General features: G+C 38.8%; 1 protein-coding gene across 2 annotated transcripts in view; it reads left to right on the top strand.

Annotated features, from left to right (window-relative positions):
• Positions 1-25,485, top strand: part of VWF (von Willebrand factor) — a 129,722-nt gene that overhangs the window by 79,493 nt on the left and 24,744 nt on the right. The window contains exons 31-42 of one of the 2 annotated variants that reach the window (XM_057426168.1): positions 2,249-2,392; positions 3,338-3,502; positions 5,757-5,800; positions 10,229-10,406; positions 11,415-11,635; positions 12,617-12,809; positions 13,438-13,779; positions 19,702-19,907; positions 23,799-23,901; positions 24,011-24,085; positions 24,592-24,696; positions 25,182-25,387. In XM_057426168.1, the coding sequence (XP_057282151.1) occupies positions 2,249-2,392; positions 3,338-3,502; positions 5,757-5,800; positions 10,229-10,406; positions 11,415-11,635; positions 12,617-12,809; positions 13,438-13,779; positions 19,702-19,907; positions 23,799-23,901; positions 24,011-24,085; positions 24,592-24,696; positions 25,182-25,387 (1,982 nt within the window). Of the gene's footprint in view, positions 1-2,248; positions 2,393-3,337; positions 3,503-5,756; positions 5,801-10,228; positions 10,407-11,414; positions 11,636-12,616; positions 12,810-13,437; positions 13,780-19,701; positions 19,908-23,798; positions 23,922-24,010; positions 24,086-24,591; positions 24,697-25,181; positions 25,388-25,485 lie in introns of those variants that run through there. The other variant, XR_008974509.1, reaches the window with a different exon arrangement.

Below are 25,485 nucleotides of genomic sequence, written 5' to 3'. Positions count from 1 at the left end.
ATATTTTAAAATATGTTTTGTTGCAAGTAGAAAAATATTCGAAATTTCAAGGTTTTCACTAGAAGCTCTAAAGTGTTTTCATTTTGTATATAAAATATAATTCAGAATTAGAGTAGAAAGGAAAATCAAATTATATGAGTGAAATTCATCTACATGTCGAAAAAACTAAATAAAAGATAAGCTTTGCAAGAAACAGAATAGAAACATCCCATTTTGTTCCTAAGCACTATTGAAAGCTTTCTGTTGACATTTATATTTTTTTCTTTTAAATCATAATTTACATTTCCAAAAAGCATTTTGATTTAAACAAACTTGCAACTTTCTATTTAAAAAACTAGTGTTTGGGAAAATATACAACCCTCTCTAGATAGAAGATGGCTAGTGGAGATAATAATAGAATCATAGAATGGTTTGGCCTGGAAGGGACCTTAAAGATCATCTAGTTCCAAACCTCCCTGCCACAGGCAGGGCCACCTTCCACTAGACCAGGTAACTCAAAGCCCCGTCCAACCTGGACTTGTAATGGCACATGCTGGATAGAAACTTACAAGAGAAGAAATTGATGTGGATCCTGTTCCTCTGGTAGATATGACAGGGCCTAGCTGCAGTTCCTGATGGGTTACAGCTCTTCTGTTTAGTTGTGAGCATCTGTATGGAGAGATGACACATGAAAATGAGGCTAAGGCTCTGGGGTTGAAACAGTGATAATGGTCTAATGGGGAAGAAGAGGTAGCTGGATAAGGTGGGAAGAGGGTAAGAAGCTGTTAGGGAATGTAAGGTGTATGAGACAACAGGAAAGGTTGGGGAAAACGACAATATTTAAGAAGGCAATATCGCCTCCAAACCAGTGCTGTGGTAAAGGAAACATCAGGGCTTTTTTGAGACACCTATTCAAGGATAGATTCTTCCAAGGGGTAAATTCTTCCTGAACCCCTGATTGATTTCCTGAAAGCCTTCTAGGATATCCAGTTGCTGTTTCCACATTATCAATAGTCAGTGAGCTGAGTGTGCTTCCTTGAGGTTGTCCATGCTTGCAGTAGCCTGGGAGAAGGAACTTTTGCATCTACCAGTGAAAGGGGGTGGATGACATGATGCAAGAAGACATGAAGTGTTCAGATGTGCTAAGGTATTTTGGGGGTGTGCTGGTGAATTACCTATGAATTACCTATGATATGACTTCTAGTATTTTGCAAATGTGTTTGTTATTTAAATTGTTCAGTGAGTTCCTCAGGCAAACATATTTCTGCTCCGTGGTTATTGCAGATTGCTCAGAGGAACTAGTCTTTTAAGTATGTATTATTCACTGTTCACTGTTTACCCTGCATGTCACATCAGTCACACACTATCATTCCTACTTCCTGATAACTTGCAAGCCCAAAGGAGCTTTTAAGAAAGCTGCATATCACAATTCCCAGTATAAATATTTGTGTAAATACATATCTAAATACAAATACTAGCAAAGTGCTGTCTCACTGAGGTCATGAGTTTGAACAGAAACTTTCCTGAGTGTTCACAGATGTTAAATGAAAAAACAGCAGCTACTTATTTAAGCCAGTTGGTGATTTGGTATCTGAGGTAGAATTTGTTCATGTGTTTTGTAGGGTTTGGTGGGTTTTGCTTGGTTGGTTGGTTGGTTGGTGGTGGTTTTTTTCCTTGCTCTGTTTTTAATACGGATTGCCCTGTTACTGTATGCGTTAGTCTGACATTATGGATTAGTCTGTGTCTGTATTTCAGAGAGGTTGCTGGTAGTAGGAAGGCAATACTTTTCACAGCCATAGAAAAAATGGACCAAATTAGGGAAGGACTAGATCTTTATCTACTAGTGCGTTCAGTTCGAGATAGTGTGAGTTGTAGGTCAGATAGCCACTGGATGTCACTGTTGCTCTGCAATTGGGAAATAAGTGTTATACAATATCTTCCCTTCTGTGTATGCAATGGTAATAGTTCTGGAAAAGGTAACTAGAAAAGTGAGGAGAATAACTTTATCCTCATGGATAAGGAAGGGTAGTAAAATTCCCATTACTTCAGAGATTGGAGAGCTGAGGATGGTCCTGTGTTGGGCTGTATTAATAATACGAGCAGGTTCTTAATAGCTAAGATCTTTTATATAGCAGGAATAAAGCAAGCATTAAAAATCCCTGAAGAACAAGTATTTTCCAGTACTGTATAACTTACTAATACAAATTAATATTTAGTTTTATAGCCCCCTATGAGTTTTCTACCATATGTCTCATCTCTTCATTCACAGGAAAAGCCATTGATTTTGTAGTTCAGAATGCAATGTCGGAATCCCATGGGGGGAGACCCAGTGCATCAAAGGTTGCAATAGTCATCGTGTCGGGGAGATCAGAAGACACTGTGGAGGCTGCTGCGCTTTCTGCAAGAATGAACAGTAAATCTCATTTCACTGTCACTATTTTCAAGCAGAGCTATTGCTTTTTAAATAATTCACTAGAACAAAGGATGTAAAATTAAGGTGCTGGTATGGTCATATAAGTTCAGGACTTACTGTGCGTAATGTTCTGGTAAGAAATAGGCCTGAACAGAATGTGCCTGATGAAGATGACTTTGATTTACTGCAATCTATGCTGAACAACTTCCATAGGCTTCACATATTAGTAGGATTTCATTTTCCAAGGTCCTGTGGATAGACAGGGATGATATAATATTATAAATTCAATACTGTTGCAGAACAGTGGAACTTGAAGAGTTCACTGTAGTAATAATAAATAGAAGGAGAATTTGATCAGATTCTGCACTGACCTATGCAGAAATATGCTTTTGCTATTAATGTGTGCTGCGTGATGTTTTTTTCAAGTTTTCTGGCTGTAGTCTCTGTACCTGAGCTTCCTCAGGTGTTCAGCAGAGGAATATGGACTTCCTTTGTAGGCTGCTTTGGAGCTATTGAGTAAGTCATGGACTAAATGACAAATAGGAACTGTTATTTTTTAGCAGAATGTTTTGAAAATAATCCAATTGCCATGTAACTGGAAAAAAAAGAAAGCACCACATTGAGATTCTTTTGCATTTGGAAAAAAGTGAAGATCACAGAATCATAGAATCACAGAATTATTGATGTTGTCTAAGTCTGCAGATGATCTTACACTTGAGAAAAATAGAGGTCCTTGTAGCTAACACTGTGATTAGAGCATCACCATTTCTGCCTTTAATTGCTTTTAGCCTATGTGGAGGGAGTGATGCAAGATGTGAATGAAAATTAACTGTTTTTCCCAGTTCTTTTTTTTAAGCAAGTAAAAAAAAATACAACAAAGGCCTGTTGTATTTGCAAAATGTCCTGTGCATTTCCCACTTAAAACCTGTTATTCTCTTTTCCTAGGGGTATCCCTATTTCCAATTGGGGTTGGGAACAGATATGATGAAGAGCAACTAAGGACTTTGACTGGGCCATCTGCTGTTAACCGAATCATGAAGCTTCAGAATTTTGAAGACTTGTCCACTATGATCACATTGAACAGTGAATTTATCAAAAAAGTGTGCATGGGTAAGTCCAATAAAGCTGTAGCCTCTTAACTGAAACCCAGAAACTGAAATGCCAAAACCAGAACAATTTTTCTTGGTTTAAGAAGTCAGCTCCTTAGTTAGTGTTTCACCAACAGTCATCACAAAGGCTAACCTAGACCACCACCATCGCTTTGGGTGTAAAACAAAATCTGAGCCCTTTCACCATGTAGCCAACTGCTATTATAATCAAACAACTTTCAACAAGATTTTAAAAATTGCTTAGGCCTGAACTTTCAAGCTATCATCTCGATAATTGGGGCTGGTCATTAACTGAAGGACACTAGGAAAGCTCAATCTGTCAAGAATGAATGAGGACATGCTTCAGAAATGTTACAAGTTAATTGTGAATAAGGATTTCAAATTACGTATTTTTCTGTGTATATTTATAAAGAATTCAGCCAAAGTGTAATTAAAAAAGAGCATAAGAAAGCATTTACTTTTCCAGGAAAACAAATGCTAGACAAAAATGTGTACAATACTTTAAACAAAACCCCGTTTATTTGTAGATAGCAATGCTCCCCGTGTAAGGAAACTTGCTCCAACTCCGGCCAGTATTTTACTCCTTTTGAGCCCTTGTTCTGTGTGTGTATAGGTATTTATTACTCATATTGTTTTTGTTATTTCTATTACAATAGCATCTATGTGTCCTCTCTGCAAACCACTGTCTCATTGTGTTAGTCATTGCACAGGTTTTCACCATCATTACTAGGGCTTTGTTACATCTCCATTAAAATAAATGGACTTTTTTTCAGAGCCAAGTACCACTAAGAATGAGGAAGTTGCAGAGTGTGCACAGTCCAGCTTAGAGATATCCGATCAGTCTCCACTGGGATCACTTCTGGCATTTTAAAATCTCTCCAGAGCATCAAACAGCTGCCATTTTCTAGATTTAAACAGCTGCCATTTTCTTTCTTTTCAGAATAAGCTTTTAAAGATGCATTTCCTCTCTTCACACTGTAAAATATGTGATTTTCTTGCCGTAAATTACATTGATCCAAGATATAGAAGGGGGAGCAGGAATTTAAAACTATTAATTTATTGCAATCTGTGCTATAACCTGTCAGTACTAGAGGTAAAAGCTTTGTATATTTATGGAAGCCTTTGCAACAGCACAAAGTGTGCGCTCAAAAACTTGAATGATAAGTATTTTATATTAGACACCTAAATCTGAAAAATTTAGTTTTCCCTTTTGCTGCTGGTAAAGCCTTTGTTATGAGCTATGAAACTATCTTCTTTTTTTCTCCCTTTTTCTCTTTATTTTTTTGTTGTTGTTGTGTGTTTGTTTTATATAAGTCTTTTACAATCTGCAAAGTATAATTTTCCCCTCCAGACTCATACAGTTGGATTTCTTGTGCGGAGGGAGTCTTACTTTATGTATGGAAGTGTACCAAAAATAATAGCATTATAAAGGTTTAAAAGGTTTCCTAAATGCTTTCAAAATTCATCACTTGTCTTGGACAAGACAGAGCATATAGTGTCTATATGCTAGAATAGTATAGTGTTATATAAACAGTTTACTAGTCAGTGGTTTAGTTACCTGGACACATTGTCATGCCATAGTACTTATATGAAATTACTTTCCTTTCATCTTTAGATATTTTATGAGAGCACATAAACATAGAAACTGCAATTGAGTGGACAATCTAATTGATTATATAAAAAATTGTCCATTACAATAGTGCCTGAATGGAAGGAAACTGAATTTAAGTATTCTTATTGCATCTATTTTCATAATTATGCTAGTTGCCAACAAACCTTATCTTGGGGTTACTTGCTATATATATGTTTCTGCATTTAATAAATGTGTGTGTGCATGGGTGTGTGAATTCTCATTACCTGCTAATTACCAGAAATATTCTCAATTCATAACAATATTCAGAAGTAAGGCTGGACTCTGCTCAGAGCTAAAGCCATGATCTTCTTTTAAGAACCATCTGGGCAGAGCTGTATGCCAGTATAAGGAAGACTGTAGAATTACAGCATAGCTATTGCTCACAGGGTATTTTGGGACCAACCTCAGGGATGAAGCCAGGTAATGCTAGCAGTAACAAATCTATGCATTCTTTCACTTACTGTTGTACACTTTGGACAAATGCCTGCAATCTTCAGGTAGGGATTCTCGCATTCTAACACAAAAAAATCCCTTCTTACAGCCTAAGACATGTATTTAAATAATCAATCTGTAAAGCTGGATAAGGGAGCGAGATAGCTAAAAATGTCTGTTTTTCTTTCAGACCCTGTCAGAGAATGTATAGATGAGGATGGAAACAAAAAGAAAGTAAGTCTATTGGCTGGGTCTCATCCATCTGGTTTTCAAGTTACAAAGTTCATGCAGGACCACAAATACCTCCATAGGTCATCTGAAAGAAGAAGTGTTGGAAAATAGTAAGAATTCTTTTGGAGGGGAAAAACTTTGGCTTTTGAACTGGTGGGATAACTTTGAACACAAAGGAGACTTCCTCTAATGATGCCTGGTCTTGCAGTGCATTGGAATACTATTGGCAGTGCAGAGCCAAAACTCATGTCAGTATGTGTCTTCCCTGACAAAGAAAAATATATTTCCATCTGCTGATGAAAGAACTTCTGAGAAAGCTAGGTATAGCCAAAATAAAGGTGCGTGTATATGGGGAGGAAACATCATTGTCCAGGTCCTTTCCTTCTGTTAAAAATGCAAGTACCTTGTCCTTTAAAATTTTTGTAGGGAGATAATTATTGTGTGATAGTCATCTCTCCAGGGAAAACCACATCTTAAGTAATGAAATACAAGTTCTTAGCATTCATCTACAGAAAAGCTTTTACTAATACCAAGAAAATGCTCAGAAATGTTAGTAAAACTATCTGATGTCTCAAACACAATCAACTCTAAGAAAGGAATGATGTAGATGTTATAAATGGTTCACTTTGTTCATCTCAGGTGAAATGCCAAGGTTTTTGAGCATATATGACACTTTATGCATATAAAAATATTAGCATAATGTTGTTATGAGTTTTCTAATAGAGGTCAGTCATGAGTTCTACCCTAGAATTTATTTTGAATTTCCAGTATATCAAAATATTCCTCTAATTTTTCCCTTGTGAAGACATGACTGTAAGGAAGGATGTGGCTAATAAAGAAATGCTTATGAATTGTCTAGACACAGGAAATACACTTATATCAAAGCTGCCTTACATGGTTGGCCTCAGTCAGCTAGTCAGAACTCAGACAGGTTTTATCTAAATCAAATCCTATGTATAACCTGGTGTCTTTGAGGTTGACAGCCTAATTAAGAAAACCCTGACAACTTGAAACTTGAAAATTAAACTTGAGAAACTTTCTTATTTAAAACAAACAAAAAAAGATATTTCTGTTGTTTATTGATTTGAACTGCATGTATCTAGGCCTCTGGGCTCCTAGAAGCAGATGCAGGTACATGTAGACAAGTTTTGGGAAGGCTAAACTTGAATTTCACAGATGTCAGGTTTAATTTTTGTTGGTGATAAAGCACAATTTCCTTTTTGACTAAAATGGTTTTGGAAGAAAGGAGGCCAAGCTCCAGTGCATATAAAAAGCAACCAAACTTTCAAATGGCAGCCTTTAGGGGGATTTTGTGTTACTTTTTCTGTCAGCCAGGAAGAAAAAGGGTTTTAGAAGGCACTGCCAACATGGTAGCCATTGCTTTTTGGAGCAGGCTGTTGAGCATCCCCTGGTACCTATAGAACACCATGGAAGTGTTCTGCCTCTGGTGTTCAGCACCACACTCTGACAGTGTTAGAGTTACCTTACTGGCAGTAATGTACCATGATTGGTTTCTTACCCTGTTCCAGCATAGTCCACAAATTCACAGGGATGAAAAATCAAGGCTCTTTCCTAATTCAGAAAACAGAGGCTCTTACGTCGGATCCATAATATTTCAGGCATTACTCAGGGAGTTACTTCAGGAGGCTCAGTTCCCCAAGTGGGATGTCTGTCATGCACCTGGAGATTGTGGGAACTGACCTCTTGCAGTTTACAAGGAAACCAGAGTTCTCAGGATCAAAAATCTCAGCTTAAATCCTATCAACATAGTGAGTAATATGATTTGTTACAGCTTTTTAATTTTTTTTCTTTTTTTTAATTACCCTGGAAATTACTATTGAAGGAAGAGTCATTGCTAAGGTCAATTTTAGTAGCAGAAAGACAGAAGATCAAATGTGCTAGGTCAGGCCAAAAAATCCATCTGATCCCCTGTATTATGTGGCCAAAAATAGAAACTGTGGAAAATATGAATAAGTATATATGAAAATTCCCTGAACTGTCATAGTTTTGAACAATTTGACTTAGGGACTCTCTAAGCTATGAGTGGCACCTTTTTGTGTTTGATAGTGCTCAATAATTTTCTCCTCCATGAATTTGTTCAGTCATTCTTTGAATCCATGTAAGTTTTTAGTACTCATCATACTCAGCTGCAAGAAGTTCCAAGAATGCTAAGTACAGGCCATGTAAAGAACCACTGTTTAAATATTTGTACTTCCCAGCTGACAAAATGTGAATTATTATGATTAATTTTTTAATGTAGTTAATTTTCATCAGTAGTCTGATGCTTCTAAGCAGGCATAAAGGTGATAATAGAAGCTTAGGTACTCATATTGGTAGCACTTTATCATTAAATGATCATTATAGTGATTTGTGTTTTTAGTCTACATATGGTGATAAAACCCACATTCCTAAACTAGCAGTTTCCATAACATGACTTTCCTAGTATTGTTCAGTCCTTGGTTTAGAGAACAAACAAAGAAGCAAAATTCAGACTAAATTATAAGGTGCCAGCTGATGAAGGTGGTTAAGATATGTGACTCTCTCTTGCAGATGCACAATAAGAGAAAGAAATAGTGTGCAAGTTCAGGTCTGTAGGTTCAGAGGTCCCTTAGAGAGGAAGTCTGAGGCTTCCTCCGGTGTGCTGGCAGGCTCATCGGTTTCAGCAGACTTATCCTTCACGATTTAGAAACCTCTGCTTTTGCTTTTCTTTCTGTCCTTTTTTTTACTCCTACGATTTCACATCAATTGGGATTTAGGCTTTCTTTGTCTTCAGAGTCCCTGCGTTTTCCTCTGCACCAGAATTCTCCCTTTTTTTTGGATCCTTCAACTGGTATTTTTGCTTTAATGTGCTGTGCTTTGCTTTTCCTTTCCAGCTCTTAGATGTTTTCCAATAGATGTCCTGTTAAGGCGTGAAATAAAAACAATTAAATATGTATGGAAGCCAGAGGGTCCTTTGCCAGACTTGCACAGCTGTATATGTACCCTTCCAGGTGCTCCACATTTATGGAGTTGTAGGCAAGACAACTATAATTAAAAAACATTCAATTTTTTCCTATCTAAATGTTTTTTCCATACTTAAAGCTCCTCATGTTACTTTTTCACAGCCTCCTTTAGGCTTATAAATCTGAAAAGGATTAAGTCACTTTCAGGACAAGTTGCCTTCTCAAAGTCCTGGAACATACAAAGCAGGTCCAGTAAATTAACTCGTATTTACTATGTAAGTTTTCATGACTGCAAATCTGGCAGTTCTCTTTTAGATTGATGGTATCACATAGCTCAGAGATGCAGAGCAATGCTTCCAAATCACTGTTCTTGGTTTGCATGTTAGTGCCAAGAATAGTCTGTGAATTATGTTGCGAGTACCTAGGTATTTTATCACTTTGCTCTTCTTTTTCATGGGAATGATAGGTAAACTGAAAAAGGAGAGGATGGGAGACGACCTTGCCCAATAGCGATTTTCTTCCCCATTCATTTCTGCTTGTGGATATCAAGAAATATTATCCAGTTCATAGAACCACTGTCTCGCTTGTTACTGATGTTTCTGGACTCACCTCTGTAGAGACAGGTCTGGAAATGGCTGCTTCCCATATTCAGGGATATTCTTGGGAATGCAGAACTTGGGGACGAATGCTGTTTTGAAATTCATAGAGCCTATTTGCAGAGCTTTGTGGGGCTGGAGGCAGAGAGCTCAGCTTTTTGCAGATATGAGTCTTGAGATATCCCAGATTGTGACCACATCTATTTCTCTGTCATTTAGTAGTATGTAGTGTATGTAATGTATGTAATTTTGCTGCCTTAAAATTTAGACTGTCCTTTAGAAGATGAGAATATTTTTTACATTTTATTTTCAATTTTACAAAACCATTACATATATCTAATAACATTAAACTGGTAAAAGAACAATTTCCCTTTGGGAAGGGAGGAACTGTTTTAAAGTTTTGGAGTTGTGGAAAGTAACTGGAGTATTCCACACCTTTCTAGCTTGGAACAAATATTGTTAATTCCTGCTGTGCCATGTTCATCTCTGGCTTATGAAAACTAAAGGCTTTGACATTTAAGGAAAGGCTAAAGGGAATTCTTTGTTCACTATGCTATCCATACATGCTGTAGGATGGCTAAGCTAACAATAGTTGAAGTACCAGATACTTCATTCTGCTGTAACAAAACATCTCCTGTTCTAGACTATTATCTTTTGCTTGGGATTTCAGAGTCTATTTCTTAGTGTTGCTAATTTAAACTTTCTCGTCCTCGTGAAGTCGTTAATACACTGCATTCTATTATTTAATTATCCAGGGCTAATTTGAGTAGCACTGCTGTCAGTGTCAGTTTACTTGCTAGCTGTAGGATTGTGGCAGCAGCCAAGTTTTGCATTTTTTTCCCCCTCCATCCATGTTCCTTTCAGTTCTTAAATATCCATGTCTTCCTACCTAGCCTGGTGATAAATGGACGTTACCAGACCAGTGCCACACTGTGACATGCTTTCCAGGAGATTACACAGTTCTGGAGAGTCACCAAATTAACTGTGAAAGGATGCCAAAACCAGTATGTCACAGCAATCTTCCTGCTGTTAAGATTGAAGAAACCTGCGGCTGCCGATGGATGTGTCCGTGTGAGTATCTATCTTTGCATGTATGTCTCTCTCTCCCCATCGCTTGAAATGTTTATCAGACATCTTAGAATCACAGAACTGTTTCAGTTGGAAGGGAAATTAAAGCTCATCCAGTTCCAACTCCCCTTCCCTGCACTTCATGGTGAAACAAGGGATCGGCTCAGCTGCTGTGTCTTTTGGTACACCTCAGCCTGAGTTTGGGGACTGAGCCTTATGTCCTCTCTGTGGAAAATGCAGTATAGTCACATGATTTCCATACAAATTAGTTAAGATATTTATTTTGAATTAAATGTCAAAAAGGTCAGCTCCAGTAAATCTTAAAGGTTGTAGCTATACAAAAGAACGCATTTCTTCAGTCTAAGCATGCATGCTATTACATCTAAAACTTGCAGAAATCTCCAAAACAGGAACTTGTAGGTGCTCCAGCATTTAAATAGTGTTCTGAGGCTGAATCTCTTTGGCTTTGGTGAAGTTTAGGGTGATTGTACTTCCCAATGTAATTCTGAAGATTTGGTTTACATTTAAAGTCATATGATTACTTTTTAAAAGTAAATCAGAACCCTATATAAATCTTTCCTTTATAATGCATAATCTCAATTTAAAGTGTCCTCTGTCTATATCTTTAAGGCATGGCTTGAAATACCTAAGTGGGGTAGCTAGATTTTGATCCCTCAACTATTAAACATCTAAATTTTAAACATCCCAAGTTATAACATTCCCTAAAAGAACATTTGATTATCCAAAACCTTGAAAGCTAACATTTCAGTTTGGATGCAGGTATTTCAAAAGGTTAGAAGGATTTTAGTTGAATAATCATAAATATTTTATAAAGTTTAAAAGATACTTGGTAATACGTATCCATAAAAAGTGCATCTGTAATAAGTTTTTCAATCCTGAATATACTGGTAACAACATCAATTGGTTCCACATCCTCATAATAATTGTGAAGAAATAGTATTTGAACAAAAGCAGATGCCTATGGATTTTTCTTCCCTCATTGATTTACAGGTTTCTGTATAGGAAGTTCCTCTCGACATATTGTCACGTTTGATGGGCTGAATTTTAAGCTGACTGGCAATTGCTCCTATACCTTGTTTCGAGACATGCAACATGATGTTGAAGTTCTCCTCCATGAAGGACCATGTAGAGCAACACCGAAGATGAACTGTATGGACTCCATTGAAGTGAAATATCGTGGTGTATCTGTTCAGCTCTTCAGTGACATGGCAGTAAGCTGAATACAATGAAGTGATCTGTGCATTGTCTGCTCATGCTATAGAATTCAGGTTACAAGGGCAAATTTGTTCCCTTTATCCAGTCTCTGTTCCCCTTGCAGCCTACACTTAGGCTTCTGAGCAAAGGCCTCATTTTCATTTCATGAATACAATCTATGTTCACATAACAAGCCAGACACGTTTCTCCTTTTGTTCTCCCTGTTGTTCTGGTGTGACAGTATCAAAAACATGGGATTTGGCAACATCTCCCTGACACTTCTGTTCAAAGGCAGGGATTATAGACAGGACATGCTGCACTCCATGCTCTACTCTGATTCTTCTCTTTTGGCAGAGATCTTTTGCACAATATCATCATGTGGTGTATGAGAGAGCAGCGTATTCTTCACAAATCTGTGCATCACTGGCTAATTAAGAGCTAGGAGGTTGGTTATTACCTTGCATGCAGGTGGACCTCAGCATTAGAAGAAAAGCCAGTTTAGTGTGCATTACTTTTGTTTTATAGGCAGAGAAGTATTCAAATTCAATACGGCACATTTTTCAATCTCTGGGTTTCTCAGGCATATAAGAGTTGGCTAGCCTGCAAAGGTGGTGTCTTCTGACTTATGTGGCAAAATAGGATGGACCAAAACACACACACCCACTTCTGCATGGTGATGGACATCCTTGACTTTAACTGAGGTTCATTGATAATCACGTCATTAGATACTAGTTTGTAACTACATGATGCTAAAGGAATGCACTTGTATAGGAAAATGTTGAAAGAGTTGTTCATATAATACCCAGGATGAAGGTCAATTAGTTTTGTACATTTTTAGACTCAATAGAAAATTTCAGTTTGCAAAATGAATTCTTACATCCAGAATCAGTTGGGTCTTTAAATACTTATGAAGCCAAAATGTTTTTCAGCTGTAAGACTGGGCTAATTTTTAACTGCTTCCTAGAACTTAAGTGATGATCTTTCCTTCTTGAAAACAGGTGACTGTTAATGGTGAAAGGGTTCATATCCCCTATTCTAGCAGCTTGTTTGAAGTCACTGTTTATGGATCAATAATGCATGAAATCAAGTTTGTACATCTTGGACATAATCTCACATTTACTCCAAGAAATAATGAATTTATTCTTAAACTTAATTCAAAGAGCTTTTCTTCAGGAACACAAGGGCTTTGTGGTAAGTAATTTTAACAGCTTCCTACTTGGGGTTCAACTGCTATTTATGTTGTAATTCATGTGGCTCTGAACCTGTGAACTCTGTTTGAACCGATCCTCAATTGTTAGCACATTGCTGATCTATGTAGGTTTTTCTACTGTGGCCATCAAAGCTCATTGACTCCCAGTAGTACTTTAGAAATAACATGCTAGTCGTCTTCCATGTTTACTTCGTGCTATCTTCTCAAGGATGATTTTTTTTTGTTGTTGTTGTTTTTGTTTTGTATGGGTTTAACGTTAGGCTCTTACATATACATTTATGTGGCAGACACGACTTATGCTTGCAGTGAAGATAAAAGGTTTGTGAGGGGTACTGCTATCTGGGAGAATTAATTCTATGGTATTCTTAATGGTACAATCTGTTGTATAGTTTATACCTCTGTGGCATAGCCTGTACCTCCTGTAATAAGCAAATGGGAAACAAGACCCAGGGTTTTTATGCCTCTACTGGTAATAGCTGTGAAGAGCTTCGTTCATTCCTCTTCTCCTTGGCATTCACTGAGTGGCCCTAACCTGTCCTGTTTTCTCTAGGTTTATTTTATTGCTGACTGTATTCAGAGATTTTCTTTTCCTTTTACTCACCCTCCTAGGGGTGTGTGACCAGAATCATGTCAATGACTTCACATTACGTGATGGCTCTGTCACTTCTGACAGCAACGTATTTATCCAAGACTGGACAGTGGAAGAACCAGGAAAGATCTGTGAAATCCGGAGAGAAGAGAGATGCTCTGAGCATGCAGTGAGCCACTGCCACCTTCTGCTCTCTGATCGGTTTGCAGAGTGCCATAGGTTAATCTCCCCCAACATGTTCTATGAGGCCTGTGTAGAGACCAGCTGCTATGAGGATGAAGCCTGCGAAATGATAACTTCTTATGTTCACATCTGCATGGAAAATGGGGTCTGCATAAACTGGAGAACACCTGACATTTGTCGTAAGAGGCTTACTCTACCTTAAAACTGATCTAGAAACTGTCTTACTTGATGGTGGTGGTGACAGTGACCATCTTGCTGTGTAATAGGCAGAAGTTCCAGATCAAGTTTCCCATACAAGTCATATTGCAGGTCTGATAAGTGGTTTGTCATTTACTAAGTTGCATGTTATGGAAAAAAGTATTTCTTGGGAAACTGCTAACTAGAAAAATGCAAGGTAGTTATGCAAGGATAAAGGGATAACCTATGAAATAAAAATACTGTGAAAGCTGTGCACAGATAAACATTTCTATGTGACAATATGTAACTGCAGCCAATCATGGGGCCACATTTGGACTGAGAATCTGCTCTGAATCTGCCAGACAGTTTTAACTGTAGATACCATTGCTTTGATACAGACACTGGAGGATCTGTACAAGGCAGACAGGGAAACTCAGAATTTGGACTAGTGGAACTGCTTCCCAGCCTGTCAGTGTCGTAGCTGCAGATAATGGCAGAAAATGCAGAAAAAGACTTTTCTCTTTAATAGTTTCACAAATTCCCCACATTCCAACTGAAGACTAAACCTTTAGATTGTGATGGAAGAGCCAGTATGACTTTAAGTTTCTACTACAGTGAAAAGGGAACCAGCCATTCTCTTTGGTGTTGTTTCTTGCCAGCACATGCCAACTACACTGATCAAACCAGCTGTAATTTGCTTTGCAAATCCGGTTCTCCTTCTGGCTGTGTTTTGCTTGTATTTTGGAGGTGAAGAGTTTGTGCTGTGAGAAAGCAGTATAGCAGGATGCGAGTTTTGCAAATTGCCCTGAGCCCGATAGAAGCAGGACAAGCATGCTACTGCTAAATTCAGATGTTTGTCACTATGTATACCTACCTCCTTAAATTCTTATAGACATAAGAAGTTCTACCCTTTCTTTTTTTTTTCTTTTTTTTTTTTTACTGCTTTTTTTCCTCCTGACAGTCCTAATATGAGTCACACCTAAAGATGTGCCAAAAATGTAAAATATAGTTAAGTAAATATAAGTAACTCTTGAGGTGGCTTGTTTCACATTTTCTCCTGTTAGCCTGTCTGCAGTGATGGATACAGACATTCAGATATTCATTCAATGTTTCTGGTTTAGTCAAGTATCTAAGGTGTTTGCATGTATGTATGTAGGTATTTTCTTTCCCAGCTAGTGCCTCATATAGTTTCTTGAGATCCCATTTTTTTTTTTCACGTCTCTTGTATCTCCAGTTTAATCAGTTCTTGTTACCTTGCTTTCTTTTCCCTCTTGCTGCCCAGGTAGTGGAGAACTAGCCTCCTAAAGGCATGACAGCATAAAAGCTCAGTACATATTTTGGGTTTGTTCATGTTTTAAACTCGAACAGAGGGGATGATGGGATAGGAAGTTGGGAATGTCAATGTGAATTTGGCCTGAGCTTCCAGTTACTGTCTTATATATATGGTTAGACAAGTTATTGAATAACATGTTACTTTTACAGACTTAATCTTGAACAACACAGTCTGTTTTAGTGCTGTTTTAGTCTGTTTTTTTTTTTAGTGTTTTAGTTAGACTTTGCAAATTGCAATGTCCAAGGCTGAATGACACCTTAATAACTATCTGCAGTTTTCAAATTCCCATCTTGTTACACAGCGTGTACAAGGACAGACAAAGAGTTGCCCATTTTAACATGAGTTGCATAAAACAGTTGTTAATGGCCTAACAATATCATCATATTCTTTCTTCAAGTAGGTGCATGTGTGCAACTACCAAAATGAAATTACCAATTACAGGACATTATACAGGTTACATTAATGTCTAAATAGACAATGTAGCTTAATCACTGTACCACTACATATTTAATAGCAATGTCACCATTCTTGAATACCTTGCATCACTCTCCCCACTCCAGTGAATCTCTGTCATTTTTGTGGAGTTTGATTTGGGGTTTTAACATGCCTTACTGGGACATTTCAAACAGTAGAAGTCCTTCATGACTGCTCTGCCTGGATGGGTGAATATCCACTGTAATGTCTGACAAAGGCAGCGCCTGCTGTCCATTCTGTGCTCATTCACTTCCACTGCCTGAGTTTTCCTTCTGCTTTTTGGAATGGGGGATGTGTTGAGTGGAATCTTGTAGACTCCAGCTTTGTGTCAATGGATGGAAAACTTTACTTCAAGGTGGGAATGCATTGTGAGTAAGATTATTTATTTCACTTGCCTTCTTCTTCTCCCCCCTGACCCCACACTTAGTAGACCTAAGTCATAGTAGCTTGTAGCTTCCACTGATAGCCATGTAACTGTGACTCTGAGGCATAGAATATTCACCTCTTGAGCAGGCTCACCCTTACAATGAATGCCTGCTGAATAGGGTTTCCACTTCAATGACAGTATGGTTTTTATCTTAATGTGAAGATCATAGTGATTTCTAACACATCACTGTGTTACTAGGATTGACACATGTCCTGATTCAGCTTTGTGTGAAGGGGAAGCTTTATTCACCAGGAAATAGGATTGTTTATATAGTGACTTATGATATATTCATTCTGCAGTTACAAAAAAAATAGCAGCCCCCATAAAGATGACAAAGTCAGCTTTGAACTGTGTAACTCAAGTAACAGCATCAGTCAGCAAATTTTGCTCAGAAGGTAAATGACAGCAGCAGCAGTGGCAGTTGTTAATCTTCATATGCTGATGTTTCCATGAGTGCTTCTCAGCAGCAATTTAACCTCATTTAAATACAATGTGGACATGCCCTCTAGGTACTTACCAATACTAGCTTCCAGATGAATGAAATTTAGATTGGTAGTTGATACTTGTATGGTGTATAAAACAAACTGCTAGTTGGTACTGCTCAGTAAAGCTGTGGTTCTTAGAGGTGGATGCTGGTGACATTCAGCAGCTGCAGGGATTCCTGGAAAAACATTTCACTTGAAAACATTTTTCATGAGTCATTCTGGTCATTGGTGGGATTTTGTCTTTCACTGGGTTTTTTTGCAGTCCCAGGTTAGAAAGCAGATGGATAAAAGGCTGTGCCTACTTAGCTAAGGAGCAATGACATCTGGCAGAGAAGCAAGAATGAGGGTCAGGAGGAGAAAGGAGCAGCAATGGGATACAAGAAACCTTTAAGCCAATTCTGCTAATGAAGGATTTGTGTAGTGGAGCTACACTGAGATTATCTGCTGCTGTTCATTTGCTGTGTAAGCAAGGCTTGCTGGTGAGGACCATAACAGCTGACGGATTTAAACCATGACTTGGAGATCAGCAGTATGGGGGTAGCTTTACAACTGACTTCAGCTGATCTGGGGCAGTTTTTCTGTTCCTCTTCCACCTCCAGCCGTGCATTCCCACTCCTTTTGCTGTGCTGACACTAGCCCTGCATGCTGCTTGGCAAGCTGTGAAAAGTAGCTATAAAAGGGAAAAAAGTGGCAGCAGGAAAGAGCAACTGAGGTGAGAAGATTAAGGAAGAGAGGGGACTGCTCCATTTGATGGCAGCACTTATATAAGTTGGTTTATTGTGGCCTTGCCATCATTCCCAAGAACATTGGGAAAACCTTTCTAAACATGTTCATTTGAGTAAAGAAGACTGTTAAGGGAGATGTAAGAAAGTGTGCTTGAGCAATGCAGGGAGGTTGGCTGGCAGCTGATGAGCTATTGGCCCTGGTGCGTTATTCACTCCAGCTTCATCCGCACTGGGGTTTTAGCTGTCCTTTAGGCTGTACATGACAGTACAATGAGGCAAAATGCAAGCCAGCAGTATGTGACCTCAGGAGATAGCTAGCTAGCTGCTAAATTTGTGCTAAACTATCCTACTGCTAAGGAGTGGAATTGCTGCCTGAAAGGGCATGTGTCTTTCTCCATGTATCACAGGTTTGAAAAACAACCCCTCCCCTAAATATTCATTTAGTACTTTAACCAAGGATGCTCTGTCTTGTCTTATCTGCTTGAGCCTTATTTTACCCTTTTCAAGACCTGCGGTCTTTTCCTTTTTGTTCAGAAACAACAGACATTTGAGGTGAGCACTGGAATAGACAGCCAGGAGGGTGGTTTGCTAAAATACTTGTTTCTAAGGCTGACTGTTGGGGGTCCTTCATGCCTCATCACATTCCATACCTCTGGCTGAAATTTTCAGACAAAAAGCAGTGTTACCTGTAAATCATGTAGTACTTGGCCAAATCTCTGGACTAGAAGGGCAGTAATGTGTCTGAGGTGGCTTTCTATAGTCACCTGATTGTCATTGTGCCAGCGGGATGAAGGGATGGTTAGGATGATTTCCTGGGCATTGATGGAGTGTATCTGGTGTCCATGGATTGCTCTTCATTGCATTTTGGTTCCTCATTGCATTTTTCACATACCTGGTTCCTTAATGTCAGCCTAAGGGGAGGAAGAAGAAGGAGATACATTATATGAAGTACACTTGAGGCTTTAGCATTGGTACTCATTCTGCTTTAGAGCTCCCCAGGTTCTATGCTGATGGACATCAACATTACACTGTAAAATAATCTAATTTTGTGTAGAGAAGACTTACCAGATTTGCTTTAGGCTAGTGTTAGGTAAGGAAGATGGAAACCAGTGTGCTGAGTATATTTACTAACACTGGAATAAAAAAGTAAATGACACACTACCTTAAGTGCTGTGGATGTATTTTCACACATTCATTAGAGCTGACGAGAGACCATCACAGGCAATAAGCACTAGTACAAACTCTAGGCCCCTTGTTTGCAGAACTCTTTCTGGAAATTACTTTTTTTCTGGAAAACGTAGTATAGTCTAGGTAGCTGCTAGTACAGGTTTATAAACAGGTGATTTATCCTGTTTTATTCAGATAGATCTTTCTGTGTTTTCAGAATCTAACCAAAGCATTTCATGGTGGGATTGGACTCCCCATCAAGTTCCTGTGGCTTTTCAAGTTCCTTTGCCTTGCTGAACTATGATGATTATCCACAAATACAACCACAGACTCCAGCACACTGGAAATAATTGGACTTAGTGTGGCTTGAAACAGAAAAGGGTTAACGTTAAAGACATTTCTGTTTCCTTTGGTTGCCAAGAAGGGTGTGTGTAGACAGTTCAGCTGATGAATCTTGTTTGGTTGGGAGCTCAGGTCTTCTTTCATTAATTTTCTTTCAGTGTTTTTTGTCAAGGGACTGGAAAAAAAAGGTTTATAAACCTCACAACAGTCACAAACTGGGAAATAAGAAACACTTTTTCTAATTGAATCTGTAGAAAAAAATAAAGTAGACCTAAGGGAGTATGCTATGTGGAAGCTGTGTCCATAGGTTTCTTGAATAGCTGTAGCCGTAGTTTTGTGTTTGCTTTTAGCAAAAAATATGTTCAGTGTCGTGAACCCTTCAGTAAAATGTTGTATGTTGGCTTAGGGGAGAATGCAACTTTCCTTGATTCAGTTAATTCTGTTAATAAGACAATTAAGATGCAGAAATCCATCAGGTTCAGTTTTAAAGTACCAAAATGTTCTGTTCTGCTAGCTTTCTTCAATTGCTTGGGAACACTGCCTCCTACCAAGTTGTCGAAAACCCTGTTTATTCAACCTTTTATTCTGTCCTGGCTTTCTCCTAATTACAGACAGTTACCAATGCTTCTCTAATATATGTAGAGGTGGTTCTAAATTCTTATGTCACTTGCCCAGTGTTGAAAAATTTAGGTAAAATGTTCAGCTCATGTAAGCCATTTTATCATTGTTAGGGTAGGTCATACTTCGCTGATTCATGTGGTCTGAAAATGTGGCTTCAATCACTTCCCACTGTGGATTTTGTTAGTTTTGAGAACATATTTTCAGATATGTTAGTGGCTGCAAAGACAAAACGTATTTATCTGATGATGGCTTTTGAAAAGATGAACAGAATTCTAAAGAAAGTGCAAGTGGAAACATTTATCTGCATTTTAAACCTCTCTGTCTAAAGAGATTTTTTCTCTCTTCCTCAGCAATGAAATGTCCCACATATTTGACATATGATCACTGCCACAGCGCCTGCATAAAGCACTGTGAGAACAGTACCAATCTCAGTGTCTGCAAGGATTATCCCACAGAAGGCTGCTTCTGTCCAGACGGACAGGTGATTTTTAATGACAGCTGTGTTAATGAAGAGGTCTGCACACAATGCGTCAGTGAAGATGGCACGCACCATCAGGTAACTATATACTTAGCAGCTTACCTTTGTGAGCAGTTGGGGTGCTACTTTTGGAAGAGAATCTGTCTTATAACTCAACTATTTTCCCTTTGGATACTTCACTTTCTAGCTAGTTCCCCATAACTGGTCGGCTGTCAGCCCCATGTAGCTCCCCTAGTGTGAAATTGGCTGGGGTGGATATAAAATTCACAGCTGGGAGTGCACAGACCTGGAAATGCATGACAAATTTGTGTGAAGGGAGGTCTAGAGGGAAGACAGGAGGGATGGTATAAGTCAACATTTACCAAGATAAGCACCTTCATTCAGTAGGCTTTTACCAGCAATGACAATTTAATCATAAATCTGGAACTCTTACTTCAAACGTGTTGTCTTTGCTAAGCTTGCCAAAATATTTCCAATGGTCGATGGGGACCAGTGAGACTGAGATGACCTTATGTCAAGTTTATTAGTCTACCTCCTTTTTTTTTTCAGATGAGAATTATTCCTTTTATGAAATTAATTATTTTAGTTTTACTGAAAATCCGCTTTCCTGAGCTAAATCAGACCTTTCCCTGCCAGAATGGGATTGGGAAGAGCTACAGGTGCTGGGAGCTAGACTGCAGTGAAAGTATCAGTTGATTTCCCTTTCAGCATCGCACAGCGGGTGTGCAAACTCCTCCCAGTGACTCCTGTTCCAAGTAATAGGGGTTGTTCCTCTTCACCCCCAGCTTCTCAACTCTGGGAGTTTTCACATAAGTCAGCCTGTCCTCCTAAATCTGCAGGTTCTGTTATGGGATTTTAAGAAGGGACTTTAATTTCAATATTTTATGGGCTTCAGATTCTCAACAAGATTTTTGGATGGACTTATCATACTCACCAAACCTTTTGTCAAAGGCATAATTGTTTTTTGCAACACAGATCTTCTGTAAATAACAGAAGTCTCTGTGGATAAAGTAAAAAGATGGATTTAAAAAAGTATAAATGAATGTATGAGCTCTGAACAGCTTCATTTTACACAGACATATTTACTCACATTTCGTTCAGCAAGAAATGTGTTATAAACATTTACAGTTAAACTGAAAGGAAGCAAAGACTATTTGTGGCTGAAACATCTCTTTTAAGTACTGTTTGCATTGATTAATGTAATGACTAAAGTATCAAACCTAACAGAGCAAAGACCTGTCTTTAGGCGGTAGGGTGCCAGCAAGAGATGCACTTGACTTAGTGAAGCGAATGTACTAGATAACCTTTGAAAGTCCCTTCCAACCCAGCCCATTCTGTGATTCTGTGAAGTGTTGCAGGCTTTGCAGATGGAAGAGTCTCACTGATGGCAGGGCTGCACCGGGGGTCACATGTGTGTTGGTGCTGCCTGCCCTCACACAGGACAGCCCCATTGGGGTACAGCGGTCTCTCTTTGCTATAGTTTGTGCCTTTCTGCTGCATGCAGCTACCATCAAAAGCACTGGAAAAGCATCCACCAAATGCAGTTTTGAAGTTTCTGCTGTACCAGAACACAGGAGCCTAATAGCATTCGTCCCCCTCCTGAAGACATAGGTACCCTACTGATTTTGGCCGTGAGAGGAAAGACACAGGGAAAGTGTGTTCTTTCGTCCCACAGCTGCGTTATCACAGTAATGTTTTTCAAAACAAAAGGTTAGAGTTTTCTGAGGGATAGAGTACACATAGCTTGTGTTAGTTTTTATGTTAAGGTTGCAGTATCTCCGTATATATGGTCATGATTTTTAATTTATGTTCTGTTTTGGATCTTTTTTTTTAAATACTGCATCCTTGGATTTGTGTAATGATTATAGAGTTGGTAAAATGGAAGAATTGAAAAAAAACCCTCAGTAATTTTTGTAATAAAAGGAATAGGGGAAAAACCCCTTTATTATTTCTCTGGAAGGAAAAATAGCTTTTAATGTTATAATCACTGCCTTAAACACAGATCAATTGTGTGCAACTCTTGGTGACCCTTAGAACTCTAGTTATTGTATTATGATTCTGTATGAAATCATTACTGCAAATGCAGATTAAAGCCTAGGATCTGAGTGCCTCAAATCCCTGTATTCTCGTGCAATGCAGTGCATTTTCCATTTAAATAATTGTTTCAAGCTCTCATGAAGAAAGTCTCAGTGCACATCTTGGGAATGACATCTGCAGTGGTATCTACTTGTTTCTGTAGAGGTTCTGAAATTCATGAGTTGTCACATGCCCCTTAATAGGGTTTTAACTGACGACTTCTCATCTGTACCCCAGTGGCAAGGCTTAGATGCAGCTGCTGTGTGGATGGGGAGGTGGAGGGCAGGGGAGGATTGGATCACACAGACATTTTGCATCTCCACCATCGCAGGATTAGCTACGTGAGCAATACAACAGGCAGTGCAACTGGTGGTGGGTTATGATGTTCTTAACCCCCTTCTTTCCGCCTGGTGTTCATTCCTCTGTTCCTTTCTACCCCCATCCCCCTCCCCCCAGATCATGCTTGGGTTTATGGGATTCTCAGTACCAATGCTCGTATACAGTTCTACTAACATCATGCTCTGTCTCGTCATTTCTTCTGGTGTTAGAAAGAAGCTCCTACCTATGCTGAAGAAACCCTGTGTGAAAATCATGGCTGATGAAAATGTTAGAGTGAATGTTGTGATTCTTTTTCTCTGGGTCTTGAAATGTCCACACCCTTCTCACCACCACCTGCAAATGTAGGCATTCTCGATCATCTGCCTTCGTAGGGCTTTTTAACCCTGAGGCCATTGAATACTCTGGCAGAGGGCTCCAAGTTGTTTTTCCTAGCTCTGAAATGATGTTCTTTACTAGCAGTACATTGATGCAAGCCTTCTTTGACTAAATAGATTTCCTAAAGATTAACCAACCCTATGTGGTTTGATTCCTTGGCTTTGTTAAATCTCCAGTTGGATTGTTCTAGCATGCCTGGTGTCTTATCCTTGTCATGCTGTTAACCTTTGAAAGTAAACTGTCTTTTCAGACTCCTGTGATGTCAGTATGCTTAGATATTTCATTCCTTTCTTCTTATTAATGAAGATCTCAGCAAACTGTTGTTTTTAAACTGCTCTCCAAAGTTTTCTGGATGACACCTTTTTACCTTTGTCTTTGTCTTAACCTCTTCTGTATGTTCTCACCCAGAACCTAGACTGACTGTGCAAATTAATGCTATTGTCCCATTGTGGACCTTTTTACTCTTCCTATACATGTGGGTGTTAAATGTGAATAGGTTTTTATAGGTAATTACATCTCTAACATTAATGATTTCCTCCTCTGTCATGAGGAGTAGTGGTTAAATAATGACCCACCTTATTGGCAGTTTCTGTATGTGCTTATTAGCTCCAGGTAGCCACCACAGGGACAGTTTCAGATTTGGGGTTGTTCTAGTGCTTTTCCAGTACTCAGGCCACTGGCAAATCAAGTGATGACACCCCACATATTCTTAGTTTAAAATATGCTCTGTTTATTTCTCTGTGTTTAAGTACTACTAATTTGGGAAAGCGACCACTTCTGTATATTTCCTAAAATATTGTTTCCCATATTACCACTGAACATCCAATCATGGTATGTAGTTGTGCGAGTCTGCTGTTACTTGCAATAGCCTGCAACTGCATTTATATCATCTGGATATTTTTCATGTTTAAAACAATAGTAATTCCTCATCCCATTCATGCATTCTTTACATCTTTTGCTAAGCTGGTACACTACAGTCATTTCAGAATTATGTGTCTCCTTAGTTTCTTACTGTTGACAGAGCAACCAACCAATCCTGTATAGAGTCTTCTGGTTTTCAATAAATGTTGCTCACCCTCACCCACTCCCATGCCCAACATACCAGTGAATGGAATATTTGGTTTCTTTTTCTTTCTAACAATCTGTTTGGTGTTTTCTTTTTTTTTTTTTTTTTTGCAGCTTATGGAAACATGGATTCCTGCTAATGAGCCTTGCAAGATCTGCACATGTCTCGATAACAAGAAAGTAAACTGCACGGTCCTGCCTTGTCCTACTGCCAAACGTAAATTCATTCATCTCTAAGTATGATTGGACTTGCATTGATGTTTCTGTTACCTAGTTTTCTAGTTCTTATCCAAATTTGTTTTATGGATGTTTTCTTCCTACTCCAGCTGTTCAGTGTGGTCCCTGTGAAGTCCCTCGTCTGCGCAGGGACTCCAGCCAGTGCTGCCCTGAGTATGAGTGTGGTAAGTTCTTATAAGTATTGGAATCTTCTGGATCCATACTTTTACCAGATCCTTCAGAGGTATACATTCCCTTTTCTTGTTTAATGCAATGCTCTATTTTTGAAACCGCTGAATGACTGTACAATCATCTGCATGGAAAAACAACTCCTGGGGATATGAGTCCTTATCTCACTTGACTTGTCCCTCTTTCTGTAAGAGATGAGGAAGGGACTGGAGCAATTTGTTTTTCTCTAAATGATGTTAGCATGGTCATTTTTCAAGTATCTATTTTTGAATGGTCTATATTTGCACATTAAATATAACATTAGAACCTTAATCCTCATAACCCAAGCTTGAACTGTTCCCTAAGCTATTTTGAAAACAAGCTCTGATCTGCTGAACTCTTCTTACTTTATATTTTAGTATAGCAATTGAGGGTAGGGAAAAAAAGTTTAATGGGGATGTCTTTTCTTGAGGGCTAACTGGTGAGGCATGGTCTTAAACACTCTCTCAATTTCTCTTCTTAGTCTGTGATCTGGTTTCCTGTGATTTGCCTCCTGCCCCTGTCTGTGAGTTTGGCCTGCAGCTTGCTCTGACCAACCCTGGAGAATGCAGACCAAATTATACATGTGGTAAGATATTTATGTTTTTTAGCAGGGAGTGACACTGGAACATTGCATTTGAGCAACCCTGACGATTTCCTTTAGACATTGTTTTTTTTCCTCTGAAAGGCTTAATTTTGGAGCCAAAAGACACCAATTATTTCACAGACTTGGAAGAAGGGTATTGTTGACACTTTCTGAGTATGCTTTTGAATTAAGGAAAACAGAAACATTTTACTCTTGGACTTGTATGTTCTGACCCTTATGCTTATTTTATAAATGTTTTTGATTGTATATGACTCAAGAAGTTTTTGGCAGAGTAGGAACTTTACCTTGAACCTGCAGCACAGTCTTTGACCTGGGTCTTTTATATTTGCATTGCCACTTAGCCTTTAAGTAGATTTATAACAGCTTGCAGTAGCAACTACTGCCTTGCTGCCAGAGAGCTGTCTTGTTCACTCGCGGCACTTTGAAATGCTGCGTGCTTGACATGGTACCTATGTGTTTTCTCCTAGCGTGTAACAGAGAAGCATGCAGCTTAGTTCAAAGACCTCCCTGCCCACCTCATCGAGAGCTGACTGTTAAGAAGACCGAGTGCTGTGATAAATATGAGTGTACCTGCAGCTGTATGAACTCAACAGTGAGCTGCCCTCTGGGATATCTGTCAAGATCTCTTACCAATAACTGCGGCTGCATATCTACCACCTGTGTTCCAGGCAGGGTAAGGGGAATGAGTTCTCGCTTCCACAGATGAGAGTATCTTTTCTACATGGAGTGACAACACAAAAATAAGTGGGTAGCTAGGTATTAACAACCCCA

The sequence above is a fragment of the Pezoporus wallicus genome, unplaced genomic scaffold (genome assembly GCF_028554395.1).
Source record: "Pezoporus wallicus isolate ANWC-B61680 ecotype Strahan unplaced genomic scaffold, APGP_CSIRO_Pwel_v1 scaffold_3294, whole genome shotgun sequence".
Lineage (NCBI taxonomy): Eukaryota > Metazoa > Chordata > Aves > Psittaciformes > Psittacidae > Pezoporus > Pezoporus wallicus.
The sequence above is the reverse complement of the archived record's forward strand: the minus strand, read 5'-3'. Positions and strand labels throughout refer to the sequence as shown.